At 40.5% G+C, this 19106-nt stretch overlaps 1 protein-coding gene across 1 annotated transcript in view; it reads left to right on the top strand.

The window, feature by feature from the left end:
- Nucleotides 1–19106, top strand: part of THADA (THADA armadillo repeat containing) — a 232634-nt gene that overhangs the window by 29300 nt on the left and 184228 nt on the right. The window contains 6 exon segments of the mRNA XM_054983423.1: nt 444–657; nt 1990–2125; nt 2857–2993; nt 6278–6424; nt 10181–10338; nt 17437–17546. Coding sequence (XP_054839398.1) covers nt 444–657; nt 1990–2125; nt 2857–2993; nt 6278–6424; nt 10181–10338; nt 17437–17546 — 902 coding nt within the window.

Genomic DNA, 19106 nt, shown 5'->3' with positions numbered 1-19106 from the left:
TTGGAATGCAGTCAGCATTCTGATACCCCTGCGCCCACACTTGTCTGTATCCCAGGGGCTTGTGTTTCATTTCACTCTGTGTCTTCAGGAAGCCTCTGGGGTGCGGTGGAGCAACGTCTCCATGGGAATGTTGATGTACAAGCCCTCATGACTCAGTAGATTAAATTTCCAATGTGTGTATAGGGAAGCCATGCCTCTCAACCCAGAAAACTGCATAGAGGTGGGGGTTCTGACACTGGTCCCCCAAAATTTCTCAAAGCGGACCCTTACTCTGGGGCATAATGAGCCATGTGATATTAGTGCTCCAGTTAGGATCTGTCATTTGCCATGTAATTGTTCGAGTTGCACTCCCTTGATTAAACTCCACTGTTAACAGATTTGTGCTGATATGTGAACTTGAGAAATTTTGTATGGAAACCTGTAGATCTTTTAACATATTTTAGGATCCTGAAAAAATGCAGCCGTTGTTTCAAGTGACAATGCAGCTCAGCACAAGTACCAAGCCCTATGATTGCGTGACTGCTTCTTATCTTCTGAACTTCTTGATACATCAGGAAGGCCTGCTCCAGGTCTGTTTAAAAAATCACCTACTTGTGGACACATTTCAGCCAGATAAGGATATCTCGTCTAACCTAGTGGAAAAGAACACTTTGGCTGGTCAGTATTAAGCAGGGTTGGGGGTGGGGAGATTGCGTGGCTTTATTTTCTGGGCTTCTCCGTTTCAGAGGTTTCTCTTGTGGCCATAGAAGGCCATAGCATTAACAATGAGATGACTTCTTATAGAAAACCTGATGGTCTTGTGCTTTTCAGTAGGGCAGTGAAACAGCATTTCTTATGGATATGCTAGGGTGGTGGCAGGGTGGTGGGCGGGTTGCATATTTGAAGTTTTTCCAGGTATGCAAAAAAAAAAAAACTTTCCGTAACCCCCAAAAGATTATTAATATCCCATAAAATGGCCTGGTAAACCCGCCCATTTCAGGACTCTCTAGCTGTATGCCTTATTAACTAGGCCTTTTGTAGAAATAGTTGCTTTATCATGTTGCTAACGTTTTGAAACAATTCCAAATATATGTTTTTTGTGGGTTTTCCGGGCTGTATTGCCGTGGTCTTGGCATTGTAGTTCCTGACGTTTCGCCAGCAGCTGTGGCTGGCATCTTCAGAGGTGTAGCACCAAAAGACAGAGATCTCTCAGTGTCACCTGTGATCTCTCAGTGATCTCTCAGTGACACTGAGAGATCTCTGTCTTTTGGTGCTACACCTCTGAAGATGCCAGCCACAGCTGCTGGCGAAACATCAGGAACTACAATGCCAAGACCATGGCAATACAGCCCGGAAAACCCACAACAACCATTGTTCTCCGGCCGTGAAAGCCTTCGACAATACATCAATTCCAAATATACTTTATAATTTTTCAACAAGCCTAGCAGAAGTACAAATAATGGTTTGTCTACCTATAATACTGACTGCCAGTGCAATCCTAAATAGCATTTCACCCTTCTAAATCCATTGAGAAAAGTGCAGTTCTTAACTCTTTCCAAGCATTATTGTGTTTGACTTCCAGGAGATAGTGCCAGCTTTTAAAAAATCCATGCTTTTGATAGTTTACTCAGTTTTGGTACTGTTTTGTACTTCTACATTCACATACTCACACACCCCCAAAAAAGAAAAAGAAAGGAAAAAGCTGTTCTGAGTTACCCTTCATGCTTCTTCCCTCAAGCTATATCTAGCTTATGTGAACCTCTGCTATTTTGCATTGTCTGCTGTGTAAACATCTTCAATTATGTATGTTATATCGGATCTCTTGGACGCTGACTAGTGTGCAGTGATGTCTGTAAGTGTGTGTTCATGTCTAGACTGCTGTCAAATTGTTTGCTTGGTTGGGACTGTTGTGCACCTGTCTGCTGGTTAAAGAACTTGATTTTTGTATGGCATCTCATTTTAACACTGCCTTTTTCCTTTGTTTATATTCCTGTTTATATCCACTTACAGTTATTAAGTACTTGTTAGAAAACCTTGAAGCAGAAATCATGCAAGCTGAAAAGTCTCTACTGCAAGCAGCTGCTTCATTCCCAATGTATGGCAGAGTACATTGCATAACTGGAACCTTGCATCAGTTACCATTAAAGTGAGTAACTTTATCTTAATACTGTTAATAGGAATGAGCATAATGGTTTACTCTGAGCTTTAGTTGCATGTAGCTGCAGTGGGGCAAAGTCTTGCCTGTGCAGAGACAAGGAGCACGCTGTAGAGGCCAGTCTGTTCTGTTATGCTGCCTTTCATAGCAATTCATTTACAAATACTTGCTGTTGTGTAGTTTCAGGGGAGTAGCCATGTTGGTTTGAGTCCAGTAGTCCCTTAAAAGCCAATAAAAAGTTTCCAGGCTCTGTAGGGTTATACCAACATGGCTTGGACTTTACTGCCTGGAGAGTATTTAGGATGGTATATAAGTGTGTGTTTGTACCCATTTCTGTCTCTGCCCACTTTTGTGTGTCACATTGCATTGTTGCTGCTACTGTTCCCCATTTGGCCTTGATGGTTGCTGATCTGTAAAGAACAGTTAATCTACACTACTATATGATAAATACAGTTTACTTTGAGTCAGTACCGCAAATTGTGATATCACATTCATACAGCCAGTCTTGCATACATTGCCTCAGCATTTCATAGGACTGAGTAGAGAAAATGTCATTAATATTAAATCAAATAGGCTGTTTTATTGCAAAATTACTCTAGTGTACCCTAATCTCATTATTTTGTAATAAATTTACTACTGCATATAGTTGGTGTTTTTTTAAATCCTGCATTTAATTTTTGTAATTACATGATCCCTCTGAAATCTGATTTACCTTATTTCAGTAATTTGACACTGATTCCTGAATGGAAACAGATAGTGGCAAAGCTTATCCTGATGTCTTTTAAGCTTTCTGCTGTAGTGTCCCCAGTAGTTCAGAGTTCATCGCCTGAAGGACTTATTCCAATGGATACTGACTCAGGTAACCCATGAATGTTTCTAAAAACTGTAACTTTTCTTGGGCTGATCACTAAAAAGCTTATGTTAAGTTGTATATAGCTTTTTTTACAAAAGTTATTCTCTATATATATTTATCAGATAGCTCTCTTCATTCTGTCTCCATCACACTCTACATCACAATGCAACATGGCTAGTAGGAGAGATTGGTAATTTGCCTCTGTCTTACTTCTGGATTTGCTCCTACCACAGTATACTTTACCCATTACTGATTAGAGGTGCCATCCCCCCGCTGGGAGTGGGGATCCTCTGCTCCCAGCCCCTGTCCTTACCTGCTGGCAGGAAGGAGGTAACCTGGGGGGTAGGGTATGCACACAGATTGTGTATGCTCCTCTGTGGCACTAGAAAATGACATCATTTTCCCACAGGGAAGCATGAGGCAGACGACCCCTCTGCCCCCACTATACCACCCCCAGGCCCCCGGCTTGAATCCTAGGGGACCTGGCAACCCTATGACCGATTTAATGCTAGACTAAAACTACTGACAGAAGATTCATCAGTATTTGACTGCTCCCCTACTCCAGATGCTTTAAGCATGAGAATATTTTCTGATTTCAGTCTAACTCAGCCATGCACAGCTCAGGATCCACTGTTTAAGGTATCTTAACACCTTCTGTATCCTAAATCTGAGCCATTCCTGCCCCAGGAACAGACAAGTAGCTTTGACGCCTTGGCAAAATTCTTTGCTGACAAAATAGCACAAATACGTGCTGATCTGGATGCTGGCTGTAATTCAGGCAAGATGGAAGAAATGTTTCATACACTGTCTGGTACACTTATGGACCATTTTGACCCGGTTACAGTGATGAATATAGACAGAATCCTGGCATCTGAGAAGGCTACTGTGTATGCACAAGATCCGTGCCTATCCTGGTTTCTAAAATCATTTAAACACCAAATTAATGAGCCTTTGACTTTTATCATGAATCATCACTAACTCAAGTCTCCTCTTGGACACTCAAAGTGGTTATCTGCCCTCTACTTAAAAAACTATTCCTAGACAACAATTTTGTGGCTGATGATTATTACCCAGTCTCTAATAGAACCTTTATGGGCAAAGTGATTCAGAAAGCAGTAGCAGACCAACTAAAGTCTTCTTGGATATCTGGATCCTTTTCAGACTGGCTTCAGGCTGGGCTATAGAACAGAGATGGTTCTGGTGGCTTTAGTGAATGATCTCCATTTGAAGGCAGACAAAGGTGATGCTTTTTTGTTGCTCCACTCTGCAGCCTTTGACAGAGTATCATGCTATCCTGTTGAGACATATGGAGGCAGAAATGGTTATCAAGGGATGTGTCTAAGACTGGTCTAAATGGTTCCTCTTGGATTGAGGTTGCTGTTGGAGACCAGCTGTCTTCTGGGTGGGAATTGTCTTGCTTGGTACCATTGGGAACCTCTATGTAAAACCTTTAGGAGAAATAATTTGCAGCTATAGATTCAGATATCATCAATATGTGGGTGACACCAAGCTCCATATCTCTTTATCCATATCCCCTTGTGATGCAGTAGAGGTTTTAAATTTCTGCCTAACAGCTGTGGTCAGTTGGCTGAAAGCAAACAAATTGAAACTGAGCTATACTATAAGGAAATGGTTCAAAGAGATGCTTCAATAAAGGTTATGAGTCCAGTGACACCTTTAAGACTAACTAACTTTACTGTAGCATAAGCTTTCGAGAACCACAGTTCTCTTCGTTGAGAACTGTGATTCTTGAAAGCTTATGCTACAGTAAAGTTGGTTAGTCTTAAAGGTGCTACTGGACTCTTTTTGATTTTGCTACTACAGACTAACACGGCTAACTCCTCTAATAAAGATTTTACTGTTTAAGTCATTTCAAATTGCTTATGTTTTGTCTCAACATTGTTTCAAATTTGTCCAGTTTACATCTTATTGTATTGTTTGTTGAACATTCCAGCTGTTGATCATATTGATTTACTATGTAATCAGCCTTGAGTCTCAGTGAGAAAGGTGGACTATAAATAACATAAATAAATAATAAAGAAACAAGTTTAATGCTGTCTGACAAGGATTAGTAAACAGCCTTTTCCCCCTCTGTGAGTACATAAAACCACTTTGTGGGCAACTTCTTTGGTCATTGGGGCCCACTGTGCAGTGGTCCAAGACCCTCCCCAAGCTCCTAAGTTGATCTGCTAAAGAGAGCTTAACCCCATTATAACGCTGGTCGACTAACAGTATTCAAACACTGTGCCTCCGTAACCAGCATCACCTCTGTTCTGTCTGAATTAAACTTCAGTTTGCTCACCCTCAGCCACTTGACCGCATCCTCAAGACACTGGCCCATCACTTTCATGGCTACTTCCAGACACTTAAGTAGTGAGACATAAATTTGGATGTTATCCACATATTGGTGACAGCCCTCTATGAAACTCTTGATGTTTTCAATCAAAGGGTTTGCATGTAGATAAAACAGCATTGGGTATAAAATGGACTGTTAAAGTGCCTCACACATCAGGCTTCGATCTGCTGATTCTGCTTCACCCATGGAAATTCTTTACTTTGTATCAACGAGAGAAGGACAAAAACAGTGGAGGATTGTTGCTTTTATCCCAAACATTGATTGCGGTCAGTTCAGCAAAATGTCTTGATCAACCATATCGTACGCTGCTGATAGGTCTAACAGTACTTAATTAATAGGATATTATGTTTGAATGCTGTTATGTTTTGTTCGGGTCATTTGTTTATTTTAAACCAATAAATACATATATTTTCCTTATGGAGTATGGACTAAAGGATTCAGCCAAAGATGATGCAAAAGAAAAGGGCAATTTTGATGAGGAATTTGAAGAAAAAGAGAATTGTGATCAGTGTGTGTGTGTGTGTGTGGAGAGTGTGTGTGGAGGGAGGGAGTTCCAGGCTTAAGGAAAAGTGACACAGAATGGACAATAGAAAAGAGTCCAGTAGCACCTTTAAGACTAACCGACTTTACTGTAGCATAAGCTTTCGAGAACCACCGTTCACTTCGTCAGATGCATGGACAAATTCTCTTAGAGCAAGAGGCCTTTGGATAAGCAGAAGGTGGCAGAATATGAGAAGCAAGAGTCTTGCTGGGATATATAAGAATATGAGGATGGAGAAGTGGGAAGGCCTTATTATTTAGGGGTTTGGAAACAAGAGACTTGTGGTGGACGCAGTTGAATGAATACTGTCTTACGTAAGTGAAATGATCGTGCTGGTGGTCAGTTCTTGTATAGAAAGTATCTATGCTTATACAGCTTTCTTTTCACATATAGACACTTCAGAGCGTTTGCAGTTGGTTCTCCGAGAAATACAACCCTGTGATACCAATGATTATTTCACAGAAGCAAAATTGTTGAAAGAACACTCTGAACTGGATTGCGCCACTGAAAGATCTGAAAACATTTGCACTGAAATTAGAGGTACTTTGAAGTGAAGCCTGTGTGTGGGATGGAGGGATTGAGGATACAAGATTGCCATGAAGCCAGAATATTTATCCATAGTAGGCAGACTGGCTTTCTTACTTGTCAAACTTGAGGCAGTGGTGAGTTGGACAATAAGAAGACATACTTTCCCCCCTCCAACCCAATTTTTTCCCTCCAACCCAACAAGCGTCGCCCCCCGCCCCCCCTTGCTGCAGCTGTATTCCCATATTTAGGCTCCAAATATGTTCCTCCAGTTTTTTCCCCTCAATATTCCAGTGTCTTTAAAGACACCTTGAGCACCACTCTCACTGAAGGCTGTTAGCAGGATCGTAGTGTCACCCCCAATTTATGCTGGATAAGTATATATTTATTTAGCCTACTCTTATCCTTCTGCTCTCCCAGTGGTAATACAAAATGTTTTACAACAAAATATAGAAAACAAAAGACAAAAAGTAGACAAGATATCCCGGGGAGATGTCTTGTCTACTTAATCTATCTGGTCAAGGCTGCAGACTGTGAGCCACAGGCCAAGAGCCCTTAGACTTGTACCCCTGGCCCTGCCAAGTTTTTAAATACCTGCCAGAGGAGAGACAGAGAGAGTCATTTTTTAAAAAAGACCTCCCCCTGCCAGGGTAATGTAATTATCATTGAAAAAATAATTTAATTAAAAGATGTGTTCACAAATCTGGTACATTACTGTAGCCTGTTCCCAGAAGGATATGTGTGGCTACATTGTGCACCAGCTGCACTCTTCAAGAGTAAACAGTTAATCCTCAGTTTATGAAAGCATGGCTGAAGATTACCATATTTCCATTGTTCATCAATGAAAATAGATACAGGTACCTGTAGTGACTCTTGGACATTGGAAAGAAAGTCAAGGATCCTGGACTCCCTCTATGCTCTTCAGTTGGTTGTCTAAAGATGGATCACTGGGTCTGTTCCATTGCCTCAAGTAGTGAGGATCTCTCTTACTGCTTTTAAAGCTTAGCTGGGTCACTGCTGTTTCCACAAGAGGCCTGGAACAATTCTTCTGGCTTTTGTGAAAAAGGGAAAAAGACCCTGTTGATGACACCTCAGTCCAGATTTTCAGAACCTCTCATCCAGTGATTTCATATACGAATGAAATAATACAGATGACAAAAAGAGCATTGCAGCAGTCTGAAAAAGCTCTGTAGCTTACAAATCCTATAAAATAATACTTAAAACCAATTAAGGTCAGAACCCTGCCTTCCCAATGGGCCCCTCAGGGACCTGAATAAAGCTTGGCAATGAACAGTATCAAATGCTGCTTTAAGGCCAAGGCAGATGTTACCTATTTCAAGCTTTTCCTGAAACAGAAAGGTGTTTCATGTCCCACTACTAGACTAGAGGCAAGACTTGAAAGGATCTAAACATCTTACGTTATCTGGAAATGCTGGAAGCTGTGTTGCAATCACATGCTCACTTTCCTTCCCAAGAAAGGTGAGGTTGGAAACTGGCATCTAGTGAGCTTTCCTCCAGGTGGTGGGTTCTGCCTATCCCTACAGTCACATATGACTAGGATCTTGCAGGCAGGTGGTTGCATGCATCTCACCCAGCCCCCTATGAGTATGCTGTTTATGTCTAGTTAGCAGCCAAATAGGTTAAGGAACTTGACTACAATCCTGATTGCAATGGGTTGTCTGTCTTGCTTGCCTGTTGAATGCCTCTTCTTATCACAAATGGATGTTTGATTCACTGGAATAAGAACTGAAAGGTACTGGGTGTTGGATGCCTCTGGATATTACAGAACCCAGAGGTGGTTCTGTTGCAAGTCTTGGAAATCTTTATACAGCAGGATTATCAATTGCACATTGACAGATTTTAATTATAGTTTTCAGTATAGCTAATTAGTTTTGATTTAAAAATCTAAAGAATTTTAATGAACTTGAATAATCACCACAAGGCATAGAGAGATTTTATGCAGATTCAAAATTGTCTTTACCTCAGTTTATGATAGGATTAAACTTTGTTCCCTGTTGTACTTAGCTGGAAGGTTCTGCTATTATATTACATTATTTATGTTTTGATACAATAATAAATTCCAGATTACTGCCTTGCCTCTAGTGCATTGAGCCATTCTAGCAGGGAGCTGATGGAACCTTTAATAAAATTTGCATGCAATTATATTTTTAGTATTGCTCACCTAAAAAGACCACTAGGTGGGGTTGTTGAATTTCACACACCATTGCCCTGAAATTATCAAAGCCTTCCTTTCTGAAACAAGTAAAATGCTGGGAATGTGAATTTCTCCCCTCCCCCTGTCCTGGTCTGAATTTAATTACAAATATTAAGCTTCATTTGTTCATGATGTTTTCTTAGCAAACGCTATATGAACTGAATAGGAACCTTTTGTTCTCTTTAGAATTCTTCAACTGAGTTTTTAGGTTTACAGAGGGAGGGGTTGCACTGTCAGTTAACAGTATTGTCCTGATCCAGCAGTTCGTACCTGGGGAATGTTTTCCATGTTCCAGTTGCCTTTTTGGTTCTCTACTGGCACATATAAAAGGGCATTATAAGGAGATAACAAATTTCTTAGTCTTATACCCATGTGTCTTATACTCATGCGTTCTTAGTCTTATACCCATGCTGAACAGAGATCTGGATGTTCAGGCAATTCTGATTGTGTTGTTCATTGAAGAAGCTGAATGTAGGCCACATAAGTGCTCTGGAGTATCAGGCCTGGCAGCTTAATCATTAGGGATGTCAATCTGGGATGGGAAATTCTTGGAGGTTTGGGGATGGAGCCTGGGGAGAGTAAGATACAGCCACATGTATCCTGCTGAAGATGGCCTTTGGTAGGCCAAAACTGGAGAGAGCATACGAACATGAAGCCCAAATATCGCACTGAAAGTAAACCTTGTATCAATTTTGGATGTGGACTTTATTTTGATATTTAAGTAAACTTCATTTTGATTTGATACCTGAAAAAAAAGACCGAAAGAATGCTTCATCTTTTTCTTATAATGTAAGCTGACTTGTATGCATCAGCTCTTTATAAATAAAATTTCTTAGCAATAATTGTTAATAATTGTGCCCCCTGCCATCAACTTTTTCTGGCCTGTAAACATTTTCATAGGTAAGAGTTCCTTGTGGTTTGAAAAATTGATGTAGAAGTTCCTCTATGGAAAAGAGGTTTGAGGTTCGAAAAATTAATTTAAAGGTTCTACTGTGGAAAAGAGGAATACGAAATAGTACTTTAATGGGTGATACTAAGGATGGCATCAGAGCATGCGCTGTAGTGTTGATGTATTGTTCTTCCCTCTAGACTACTCGGTCATTCTGATAGTGTATCCAATCAGTGAACAATGTGCCCATCCATCTGTTTCACTTCCTGATCTAATGTTACTTTTTTTTAAAAAAACCTGCTTCAATCCTGTCCCTTTTTCCAGCTAATACTTCCTTTGTATGTTGTAGAGATGGTCCACTACTGCAGAGTCTGTTCCTCTCTGGCAAGGCACTTTGCAGTTCATTAAAAGGCATTGGTTTTGCATGAGTGGAAGTGCCTTAAAGCCTTAAGAGTGCAGTTTGCTAATTGGAGGACTTTCTTTGTAGTGGAAAGGAAGCAAGGTATAGGATCTAAGCCATTGTTAGTATACTTTCTCTGCAAATAACTTTTTTTGGTAATGAAAATTATTTATAAACTTTTGGTAGAACTAGTAATAACCAGTGCTTTATGTTTGTTAAAGCTTTTTAGCTGGAGGTTGTCATATACTGTGTTTTTTAACTTAAAAGGAGAAGAGCAGCAGACATGTGATGTAACGGCTCAAATGGTGCTGGTGTGTTGCTGGCGAAGTATGAAGGAGATATCGTTACTTTTAGGCAAGTTGTGTCAGCTTCTGCCGTTGCAAGCCCTTCCTGATTCTTCAGATGTGCTGATAACTGTAGAGCAGGTATGAAAATTTAATACTCCCTACGTTTAAATTCTTGATTATTTGGAACAATTTTTAAAGTGCTCCTGTAAGACATAACCCCTCCACCCCATCTTTATGACTGTTTCCACAGGAGTTATTTGCCCAGGGTTTGATGTGGTTGGGAAGTCCCTGCTTCCCTACAGCATTGTGGTACGCTTGGGGTTTCCACAGCTTTTCTCTGATTTTTCCTAAATTTGCCTTGCTGCAAAGTTTTGAGGAAGAGTGCAGGAAAGCTTGAATAGCTGACTTGTGGGTAGGAATGTTTGGGCTTTCTCTGTTCATAAAGTAGCCATTTCCCTCCCTGCCATTATTTTATTTTGTTTTTTAAATTGGCAATTTAATGTTGCCAGGTTGTCTAAATTTTCAGCTTTTTTTAAAAAAACCTGAATCCCGTTTTTTTGTAAAGATATAAGGGGGGGGGGATACTTGTCTTCTTACCAAAAGGGGATAAAGACTTATTTTTGAAAAAAAGGAAATATAGGAATGTGGAGAATCTGATACACAGATTGGTATGGTGTCAGAATTTAACTGCTTATTAAAAACCAGCTAGAAAAACCGGAGTGGGGGTGATGATGTGTTTTGTTTAATTGTTATTAGCCAGTTTGGTGCATTGGTTAATAGCGGCAGGACTCTAATCTGGAGAACTGGGTTTGATTCCCCACTCCTCCACTTGATGCCAGCTGGGTGATCTTGGGTCAGTCATAGCTTCTAGGAGCTCTCTCAGCCCCACCCACCTCACAGGGTGATTGTTGTGAGGATAATAATAACACACTTTGTAAACTGCTCTGAGTGGGCATTAAGTTGTCCTGAAGGGTGGTATATAAATTGAATGTTGTTGTTGTTGTTATTTTGCTGCAGATATTATCCTGTTGTAGTTTTATTTTCTACTGTGTATGTGTTATGTGCTGTCAAGTCGCCTCTGACCTATGGAGACCCTATGAATGAAAGACCTCTGAAACGTCCTATCATTAACAGACTTGATCATATCTTGCAAACTGGAAGATGTCGCTTCTTTTATTGAGTCAAGCCATCTAATTTTAGGTCTTCCTCTTTTCTTACTGCCTTCTATTTTTCCTAGCTTTATTAACTTTTCCAGAGAATCTTATCTTCTCATAATGCGACCAAAGTACGATAGCCTCAGTTTGGTCATTTTAGCTTCTAGGGAGAATTCAGGCTTGATTTGTCTTTTTGGCTGTCCATGGTATCCGCAGAACTCTCCTCCAGCACCGCATTTCAATTGAATCTATTTTCTTCCTGTCAGCTTTCTTCACTGTCCCCTTTTCACATCCATACATCGTAATGGGGAATACCATTGATCTTGGTCCCCAGCAAGACATCTGTATCTTTAAGGATCTTATCTAGCTCCCTCACAGCTGCTCTTCCAAGTCTCAGTCTCCTTCTGATTTTCTTGTTGCAGTCTCCCTGTTGGTTGATGATTGAGCCAAGGAATAGAAAATCTTGAACAATTTTCTCATTGTCAACTTTAAAATTGTGTAACTTCTCAGTAGTCATTCCTTTTGTCTTCTTGATGTTCAGATGTAATCCTGCTTTGGCGCTTCCTCCTTTAATTAATTAATTAATTAATTAATTAATTAATTAATTAATTATATTAGATTTTTAGTCTGCCCTCCCTGCCGAGCAGGCTCAGGGTAGAGCACAACATTTTAATTTACATAAAAACACATAGAAGAAGATAAAACATTGCAATAAAATTTTAAACACTACATGCAATAAAAACTTCTCAGATAGCGATGGAGGAGTTACTTCATTTCAGACGTGGCTCATATGTCCATATACATATATATAGGGTGATGGACAGATCTTTTCAAGTCAAGTCAAGTATGGCCGGCGGGGGCCCAGCCTAGCCTCCGCCATATGCTTGGTGGAACATCTTTGTCTTACAGGGCTGGTGGAAGGATAATAAATCCTGCCAGGCCCTGGTTTCATCAGACAGAGTTCCACCGAAAAGACCCTGGCTCTGATCGAGGCCAGGCGAGCCTCCCTAGGACCGGGGACCACCAAAAGTTTTTTGTGTGTAGAACGAAGTGTCCTCTGGGGTATATATAGTGAGAGGCGGTCCCGCAGATATGCTGGACTCAGTCTGCATAGGCCTTTATAGGTCAGCACCAAAACCTTGAACCAGACCCGGTACTCAACTGATAGCCAATGCTGCTGGCGTAATATAGGTGTTATATGTTCCCCTATCAGGACTCTTGCAATCACCTATGCAGCTGCATTTTGAACCAGCTGTAATCTCCAGATCAAGCCCAAGGGAAGCCCTGCGTAGAGCGAGTTGCAGTAGTCTAATATAGAGGTAACCGTTGCTTGGATCACTGCTGTTAGGTTGGGGGTCGACAGGTAGGGGACAAGCTGCTGGGCTTGTCTCAGATGGAAAAATGAAGACCGGACAACTGCTGCGATCTGTGCCTCCATAGTCAAGGAGGCATCCAAGATCACCCCCAGGCTCCTCACTCTCGCAAGTAGCGCTCCATCAAGAACGGGGAGCCGGAGTCCCGTACCCATGGACCCTAGACCCACATGCAGGACCTCTGTCTTTGTGGGATATAGTTTCAACCGAATCTGTTTCAACCACCCAGTCCCAGCTTCGAAGACACGCTCCAAGACATCCGGGGCAGAGTCAGGCCCGTCCATCTATCATCAGATATAATGGGATGTCATCGGCATATTGATGACACCCAATTGTTAATTGTTTAACCTTCATCAGTAGTCGTTTAAAGTCTTCACTATTTTCTGCCAGTAACGTGGTGTCATCTGCATATCTCAAATTGTTAATTCTGATGATGTAATATCATTTTGCTTCATTATATCCACACTCTATCTAAAAAGCAAAGGGGTGTGTGGCTGCTGCTATGGCAGAGAACTGCAGAAAACCTTCTGTGTGACTGTCCTGTTGCAGTTGCATTGTATTAGCAGCCCTAGCATCAATGTTCAAAACTAGACAAGTCTGTTCCCATGTGGGAAACACCTCTTATAGCACTCTTTGATGCCCATCTGGTTGTGGGGTAATAATAACACTTTGTAAACCACTCTGAGTGGGCATTAAGTTGTCCTGAAGGGCGGTATATAAATCGAATGTTATTATTATTATTATTATTATATTGCAAATAATGTTGATGTTTTGTTTATAGCCAGATGATAAAAAGTGTTAGCTAGAAGCTAACAGTAGCTGTACTTTAAATTTTAGGAATTTTTTAAAAAAATTCCTTTTGTGTAATTTGGCTTTAGCTTAAAATATTGTTTTAAGGGTGAATATATAGGGAAGAGTCCTAGATGTCTTCCATCAGGATAATGCTGTGGAAATAAAGATTACACCATAGTGTTTATAAAATTTTGATTATGGAACACGCTATTTACCCAAATTTTAAAAAAGGAAGACTTTTCAAAAAGTTTGATAAATGTCTCTTTCATGTGCTATCTTCCTCTGGTATCCAAGCCATTCTTGTGTGGGGAGTCTTCCAGTTAATGGAGAGTGGCTTTATGTACATCCATTAAAGATTCAGAATTCTCTTGCTGACTTCAAATTCACTTCCACTTGTGTGTTTTTCATTTGGCAGGCAGCAAGGTGAGACCTGATGAAATTGCCATTTTAGTAAAGCTTTTATGGTCTGCAGTTTTAGACAGCAAACACATAGATTGATTGAGGATATCATGTTCCCCACAGGCTGCATGACAGAATTATGCTCATTCAGGGCTGCTTTTTTAAATCATTTTTTAAAAAGACTTCGAAGGCTAGCACACCATCTGGGACTGTTCAAGAGAAGGGACTGCAGTGTTTACAAGAAATTAGCTTACCACAAGTATTTCATTTGGAAATATTTTGGATTTATTAGATTTCTGTTTTTAATTGATGACCTTTTCCCTTTCCCATATGGTTTCAACCCAACCAGTTTCCAGCCTAGGAGATTGACATGTGCTACATGGATTTTTCCCCCTTTCAACCTTGTGGGGGTGGGTGGGAGGTAGAGACAGGGGGAGGTCCGGAAATAAAATACAACTTTTACAAAGGCATTGTACCATTTTAGACTGAAACAAATGAGTTTAAAGTATACTGATGACCAGTTTGATGCTGTCCAGTGTGCAGTGCCATGGAAATAATACTAATATTTTTATTTGCACATTGTCTTCCAGCAGATGTTTTCAGCTGGCTGACATCTGTGCTTGTACTATCACAAAGCTCTTGAGTATACAGAAGTGACTAGCAATATACTTCTGCCATTAAGTTCCTTGTTCTCGTCCAAGTCAAACAGGAACTGGTTTCTTAGAGTTATGTTCAACTTTTGATTCTAGTGCCATGAGTATCACATGAAAACATAGCTATAAATATTGACTATTTTGTTAATGGCAAGTTTTTATAAATGTCTCGTTTAGCTGGTTGTGTGCTTTCATTTTTAAAATAATTCCCTAGTTTTGCTGCTATAATTGATCAGAAAGTGACTTTTTCAGAAAAAGCATTATATGCTCAAATCCTTAGTTGTAAGAAAATATTCATCACCCTTTTATTCATTCGTAACAAATGTGTATTTGTTGGCAGAATTTTCTACTCAGTTACACGTGTTTGAGTCCCGTCGCAATCTGTGGGGCACTGCTCCCAAATTCATATACTCAGAATGACTGCATATGCACACTTTTTCCATGGTCATAGATGCAGAGAAGTTAGCTGTGTTAGTCTGTGGTAGCAAAATCAAAAAGAGTCCAGTAGCACCTTTAAGACTAACCAATTTTATTTTAGCATAAGCTTTCGAGAATCAAGTTCTCTTCGTCAGATGCCTGATACAGATACAGAGACCATTCTCTGTATCAGGCATCTGACGAAGAGAACTTGATTCTCGAAAGCTTATGCTAAAATAAAATTGGTTAGTCTTAAAGGTGCTACTGGACTCTTTTTGACTTTTTCCATGGTCTTTCCTGCCAGTGGCTCTTAACATGATTTACTTACATGAGTGGCTCAACAGCTTTCTATATTTGTTGGTGTTTGCATGAGTCAGAAACAGTTTAATAATATATGGTTAGAGGCTTTAGAATTCTGCACAAAGTGACAATGTAGGATGTCAGTAGTGGTATATGTGATTTTTGCCTAGAATATTGTGAATATATGAATGTGTCTATTAACAGTGGCCGGGATTGTAACTGTGTCTTCTGTTGGAAGGCAATATGGAAGGGGAGGCAATTTTTACCAGTTTTTTCTCTCATTGCAGACCCCTGGTTAATATGCATACTGTTCGCAGGGGGTGCAACATATTGCAGCAGAAAGGTGGAGAGTCAGAATGTTTGCTTTTAAAAGTACCACTCCACTCATGCGAAGTACAATGCAAGCCAGAAGGTCTCTAGACAACCTTCTTCCCCAATATTTTCTCTCCTATGTGTTATATATTATCTGTCTGCTGACCTGGTTTGCAGTCTTGCTTCTAACCTCTGAGAAGCTTTGCACTTTCCAATGTAAGAGGAACAGTGCCATCTGTCTTGCTTTTCAAACTATGAAAGTATTAACATGCAGCTCAACCCGAATAGGACTTTCATGCAGTGAGGATGGTGACCATGCCTGTCATAGTCCATCCTGCCCACTACTGTTACCCCAATAGGAGGTCTCCTTAATTCATCTTAGTGATCCAGGGAAGTCAACATGGTTTTGTCCCCAACAGATCTTGTCAGACCAACCTGGTTTCCTTCTTTGATCGAGTGATGAGCTTACTGGATCGTGGGAACTCTTGTCGACATGATTTACCTGGATTTCAGCAAAGCTTTTGATAAGGTTCCCCATGACATTCTAATGGGTAAACTGGAAAACTGTGGACTGGACTATAAGACAGTTCGGTGGCTAGGGAACTGGTTAGAGGACTGCACCCAAAGAGTGGTGGTCAATGGCGTTTCATCAGATTGGAGGGAGGTGTCCAGTGGAGTGCCACAGGGCTCAGTTTTGGGCCCGGTACCATTGCATCGAAATTGCAGGAGGTCATAGTCCCTCTCTATACTGCCTTGGCCAGACCACACTGTGTGCAGTTCCGGAGGCCTCACTTCAAAAAGGATGTGGCCAAAATCGAGAGGGTGCAGAAGAGAGTGATGAGGATGATCAGGAGTCTGGAGACTGAGCCGTACGAGGAAAGGCTGAGGGCCTTGGGAATGTTTCGTTTGGAGAAGAGGAGGTTGAGGGGGGATATGATTGCTCTCTTTAAATATTTGAAAGGCTGTCATTTGGAGGAGGGCAAGGAGCTGTTCCAGTTGGCAGCAGAGGGTAGGACCCGAAGCAATGGGCTTAAATGACATGCACAAAGGTACCGGCTGGATATTAGGAAAAACTTTTTCACGGTCAGAGTTGTTCAAAGGTGGAATCAGCTGCCTAGGGAGGTGGTGAGCTCCCCTTCACTGGCAGTTTTCAAGAAGAGGCTGGATGAGTATTTGTCAGGGATGCTTTAGACTCATCCTGCATTGGGCAGGGGATTGGACTAGATGGTCTGTATGGCCCTTCCAACTCTATGATTCTGTGACACTGAAGACAATGAGATACCTGTTCATTAGAATTGGTATGTTTAAAGTTACATTTATGAGAGGAATAGTCTATGAATAAGAACTAAAACAGATGAGACAAAGTTCCACATAAAGTATTTGTGGCTGAAATGTATTGTTTTTGATTGCAGGCAACCAAACATATGTTTCGATGTTCCTTCTACTTGAAATATTGCTTTTGGGTAAAAAATCGACTTCTTGTAAAAAAAAAAAAAATTACAGGCAACCAGGCTGTCCCTGCCATGCTAATTTGTATGTGTGTGTTTGTACCTTTCTTTTCAATGTGAAGAAACTTTGTGTATCCCGCAGCCTGAAGTTGGACTGCTTCATCACTGCTGCTTGTTTGTTTTAGCTCTCAGAGCTTCTGATATGTTTTATCCATTCTCTTTGTTCCCAGTGTCTCCGAATTTTCTTTCAAAAGGTTGAATACACTAATCATCTTAGATAACCCTGTGTTTGCCCTCTGCAATCTTTTTGCAGTAAACACATTTCATTTTGCTATTAGTGTTTTTTTAAAATAAAAACCATATTTTTGCTTTCTAAAAACCTTTTTAGGTGAAAGATATAGGGGAATATTTCAAGAATCATCTCCTGAAGTCCAGGCACAGAGGGGCATTTGAGTTAGCATATTCTGGCTTCATAAAGCTCACTGAAGTATTCTCAAGGTAAGTCGTAACAACAGTCATTAACTTTCTTATGGTCATTAACTTTCTCTTCCTTACATACAGGTAGAATGTGTCATCAAAATGTTACCTTAGTCTTTCCTAGACATTTGGGGCAGTTTGCAGCATTTTAACCATTCTGCCCTACAGTTCTGTATGCCTCTCTTCCACCTTTCTTGGTAACTGAAAGCCAGTCCAAAGGAGGTAGCCTTGCAGCAATTCCAAAATGTGTGCAAAGCCAGGATGGGAGTCTCTGAGAGTCTAAGAGTCCTGCACTGCTCAAGAGAAAGGCAAGCATATAAATATTTTTAAATAAAATAACTAAATAGAGGGAATTCTTGCCATAGTTATGGAGCAACTAACTCAGAAGGTCTCTTTCTTTGCATATTTTATTGATTAAATGTTCATCCCACCTTTCCACAGAGATGCTCAAGACAGTTAACAAGCCTCCAGGAGTGAGAGCTAAACTGTACAACACCAGTTCTATGAGATTAAACATAAGTCTGCCCTAAAGTGGGGTATGTAATTTAAAGCACAAAAGAAATTCATCGGTGGAAGTTAAACTCTTGTGCATTGCTTTTTCTCTCACTGTTTTTCCCACATCCCATTTTTAAAAAATCATTTCTGGTACTGGAACTCAAATAGGAGAAGTACTATCTCAAGTGGTAGACTCTGAGATGAGAAGGCTATAATAAATACTTTTTTACATAATAAGTCTTTAAAACATAGAATTCACTGCTAGGGGTTGTAGTAATGCCCACAGGCATAGATAAGTTGGAAAGGAGATCAGACAGATTTGTGGAGGATAGGTGTATCAGTGGCTACTAGACATGGTAACTAAAAGGAACCTTCATATTTGAAGGCAACTAACCTCTGGATGCGAATGCCAGAAGGCAACATCATGGGAAGGCCTTTGCCTCTATGATCTGTTGTTGTTCCTCCATTGTAACCGATTGGCCACTGTGTGAGACAGGATACTGGTAATTGGAGCAGATGGATGTCTGGTCTGATTTGGCAGGGTTCTTCTTGTGAGGGCTCAGCACCCATTACTTCTTTTTGGAAGAACCACATTTGAAAAAAGGTTCTATTGCTATAATATGTAATTTGTTCCCAACTGTTTAGTTAGAAAATGATAGCATCCTTATTGCAAACTATAGGGTGATGGTAGTTTGTATCTGAGGCAAAGGATAGCAGACGGTTTTGGCAGGGAGCAGCAGGTGAGTTCTAAGCTAGACCTGAATCATGGTACTGCTGTCTCTCCACCATCTGGATACAGTCTGTGGATTTGGTCTTCTGTGTGTAACAGTATGGCCACAAGGTTGCACGCTGAGTTGGTTGTGTGCCTGTAAGGAGCAGATTATTTTTGAAGTCCTAGCATTTAATAACCTTCAAAGAACCTGCTAATAGCTTCTTAAATACAGAAGTAATCGATAAAGCTAGTAAAATTATCTAAGCATTATCCATTTTTCCCTTCTTCTTTTGGCCATGAGTAGTAAATTTACAGCTTTCAGAAAACACCTGTAATTTTCCTGGGAAGCTCTTACCGCTTTCCATTGAATGATA

This window comes from Eublepharis macularius, chromosome 1 (assembly GCF_028583425.1).
Source record: "Eublepharis macularius isolate TG4126 chromosome 1, MPM_Emac_v1.0, whole genome shotgun sequence".
NCBI lineage: Eukaryota > Metazoa > Chordata > Lepidosauria > Squamata > Eublepharidae > Eublepharis > Eublepharis macularius.
Note: the sequence above shows the minus strand (reverse complement) of the source record. Positions and strands in the feature narration are given on the sequence as shown.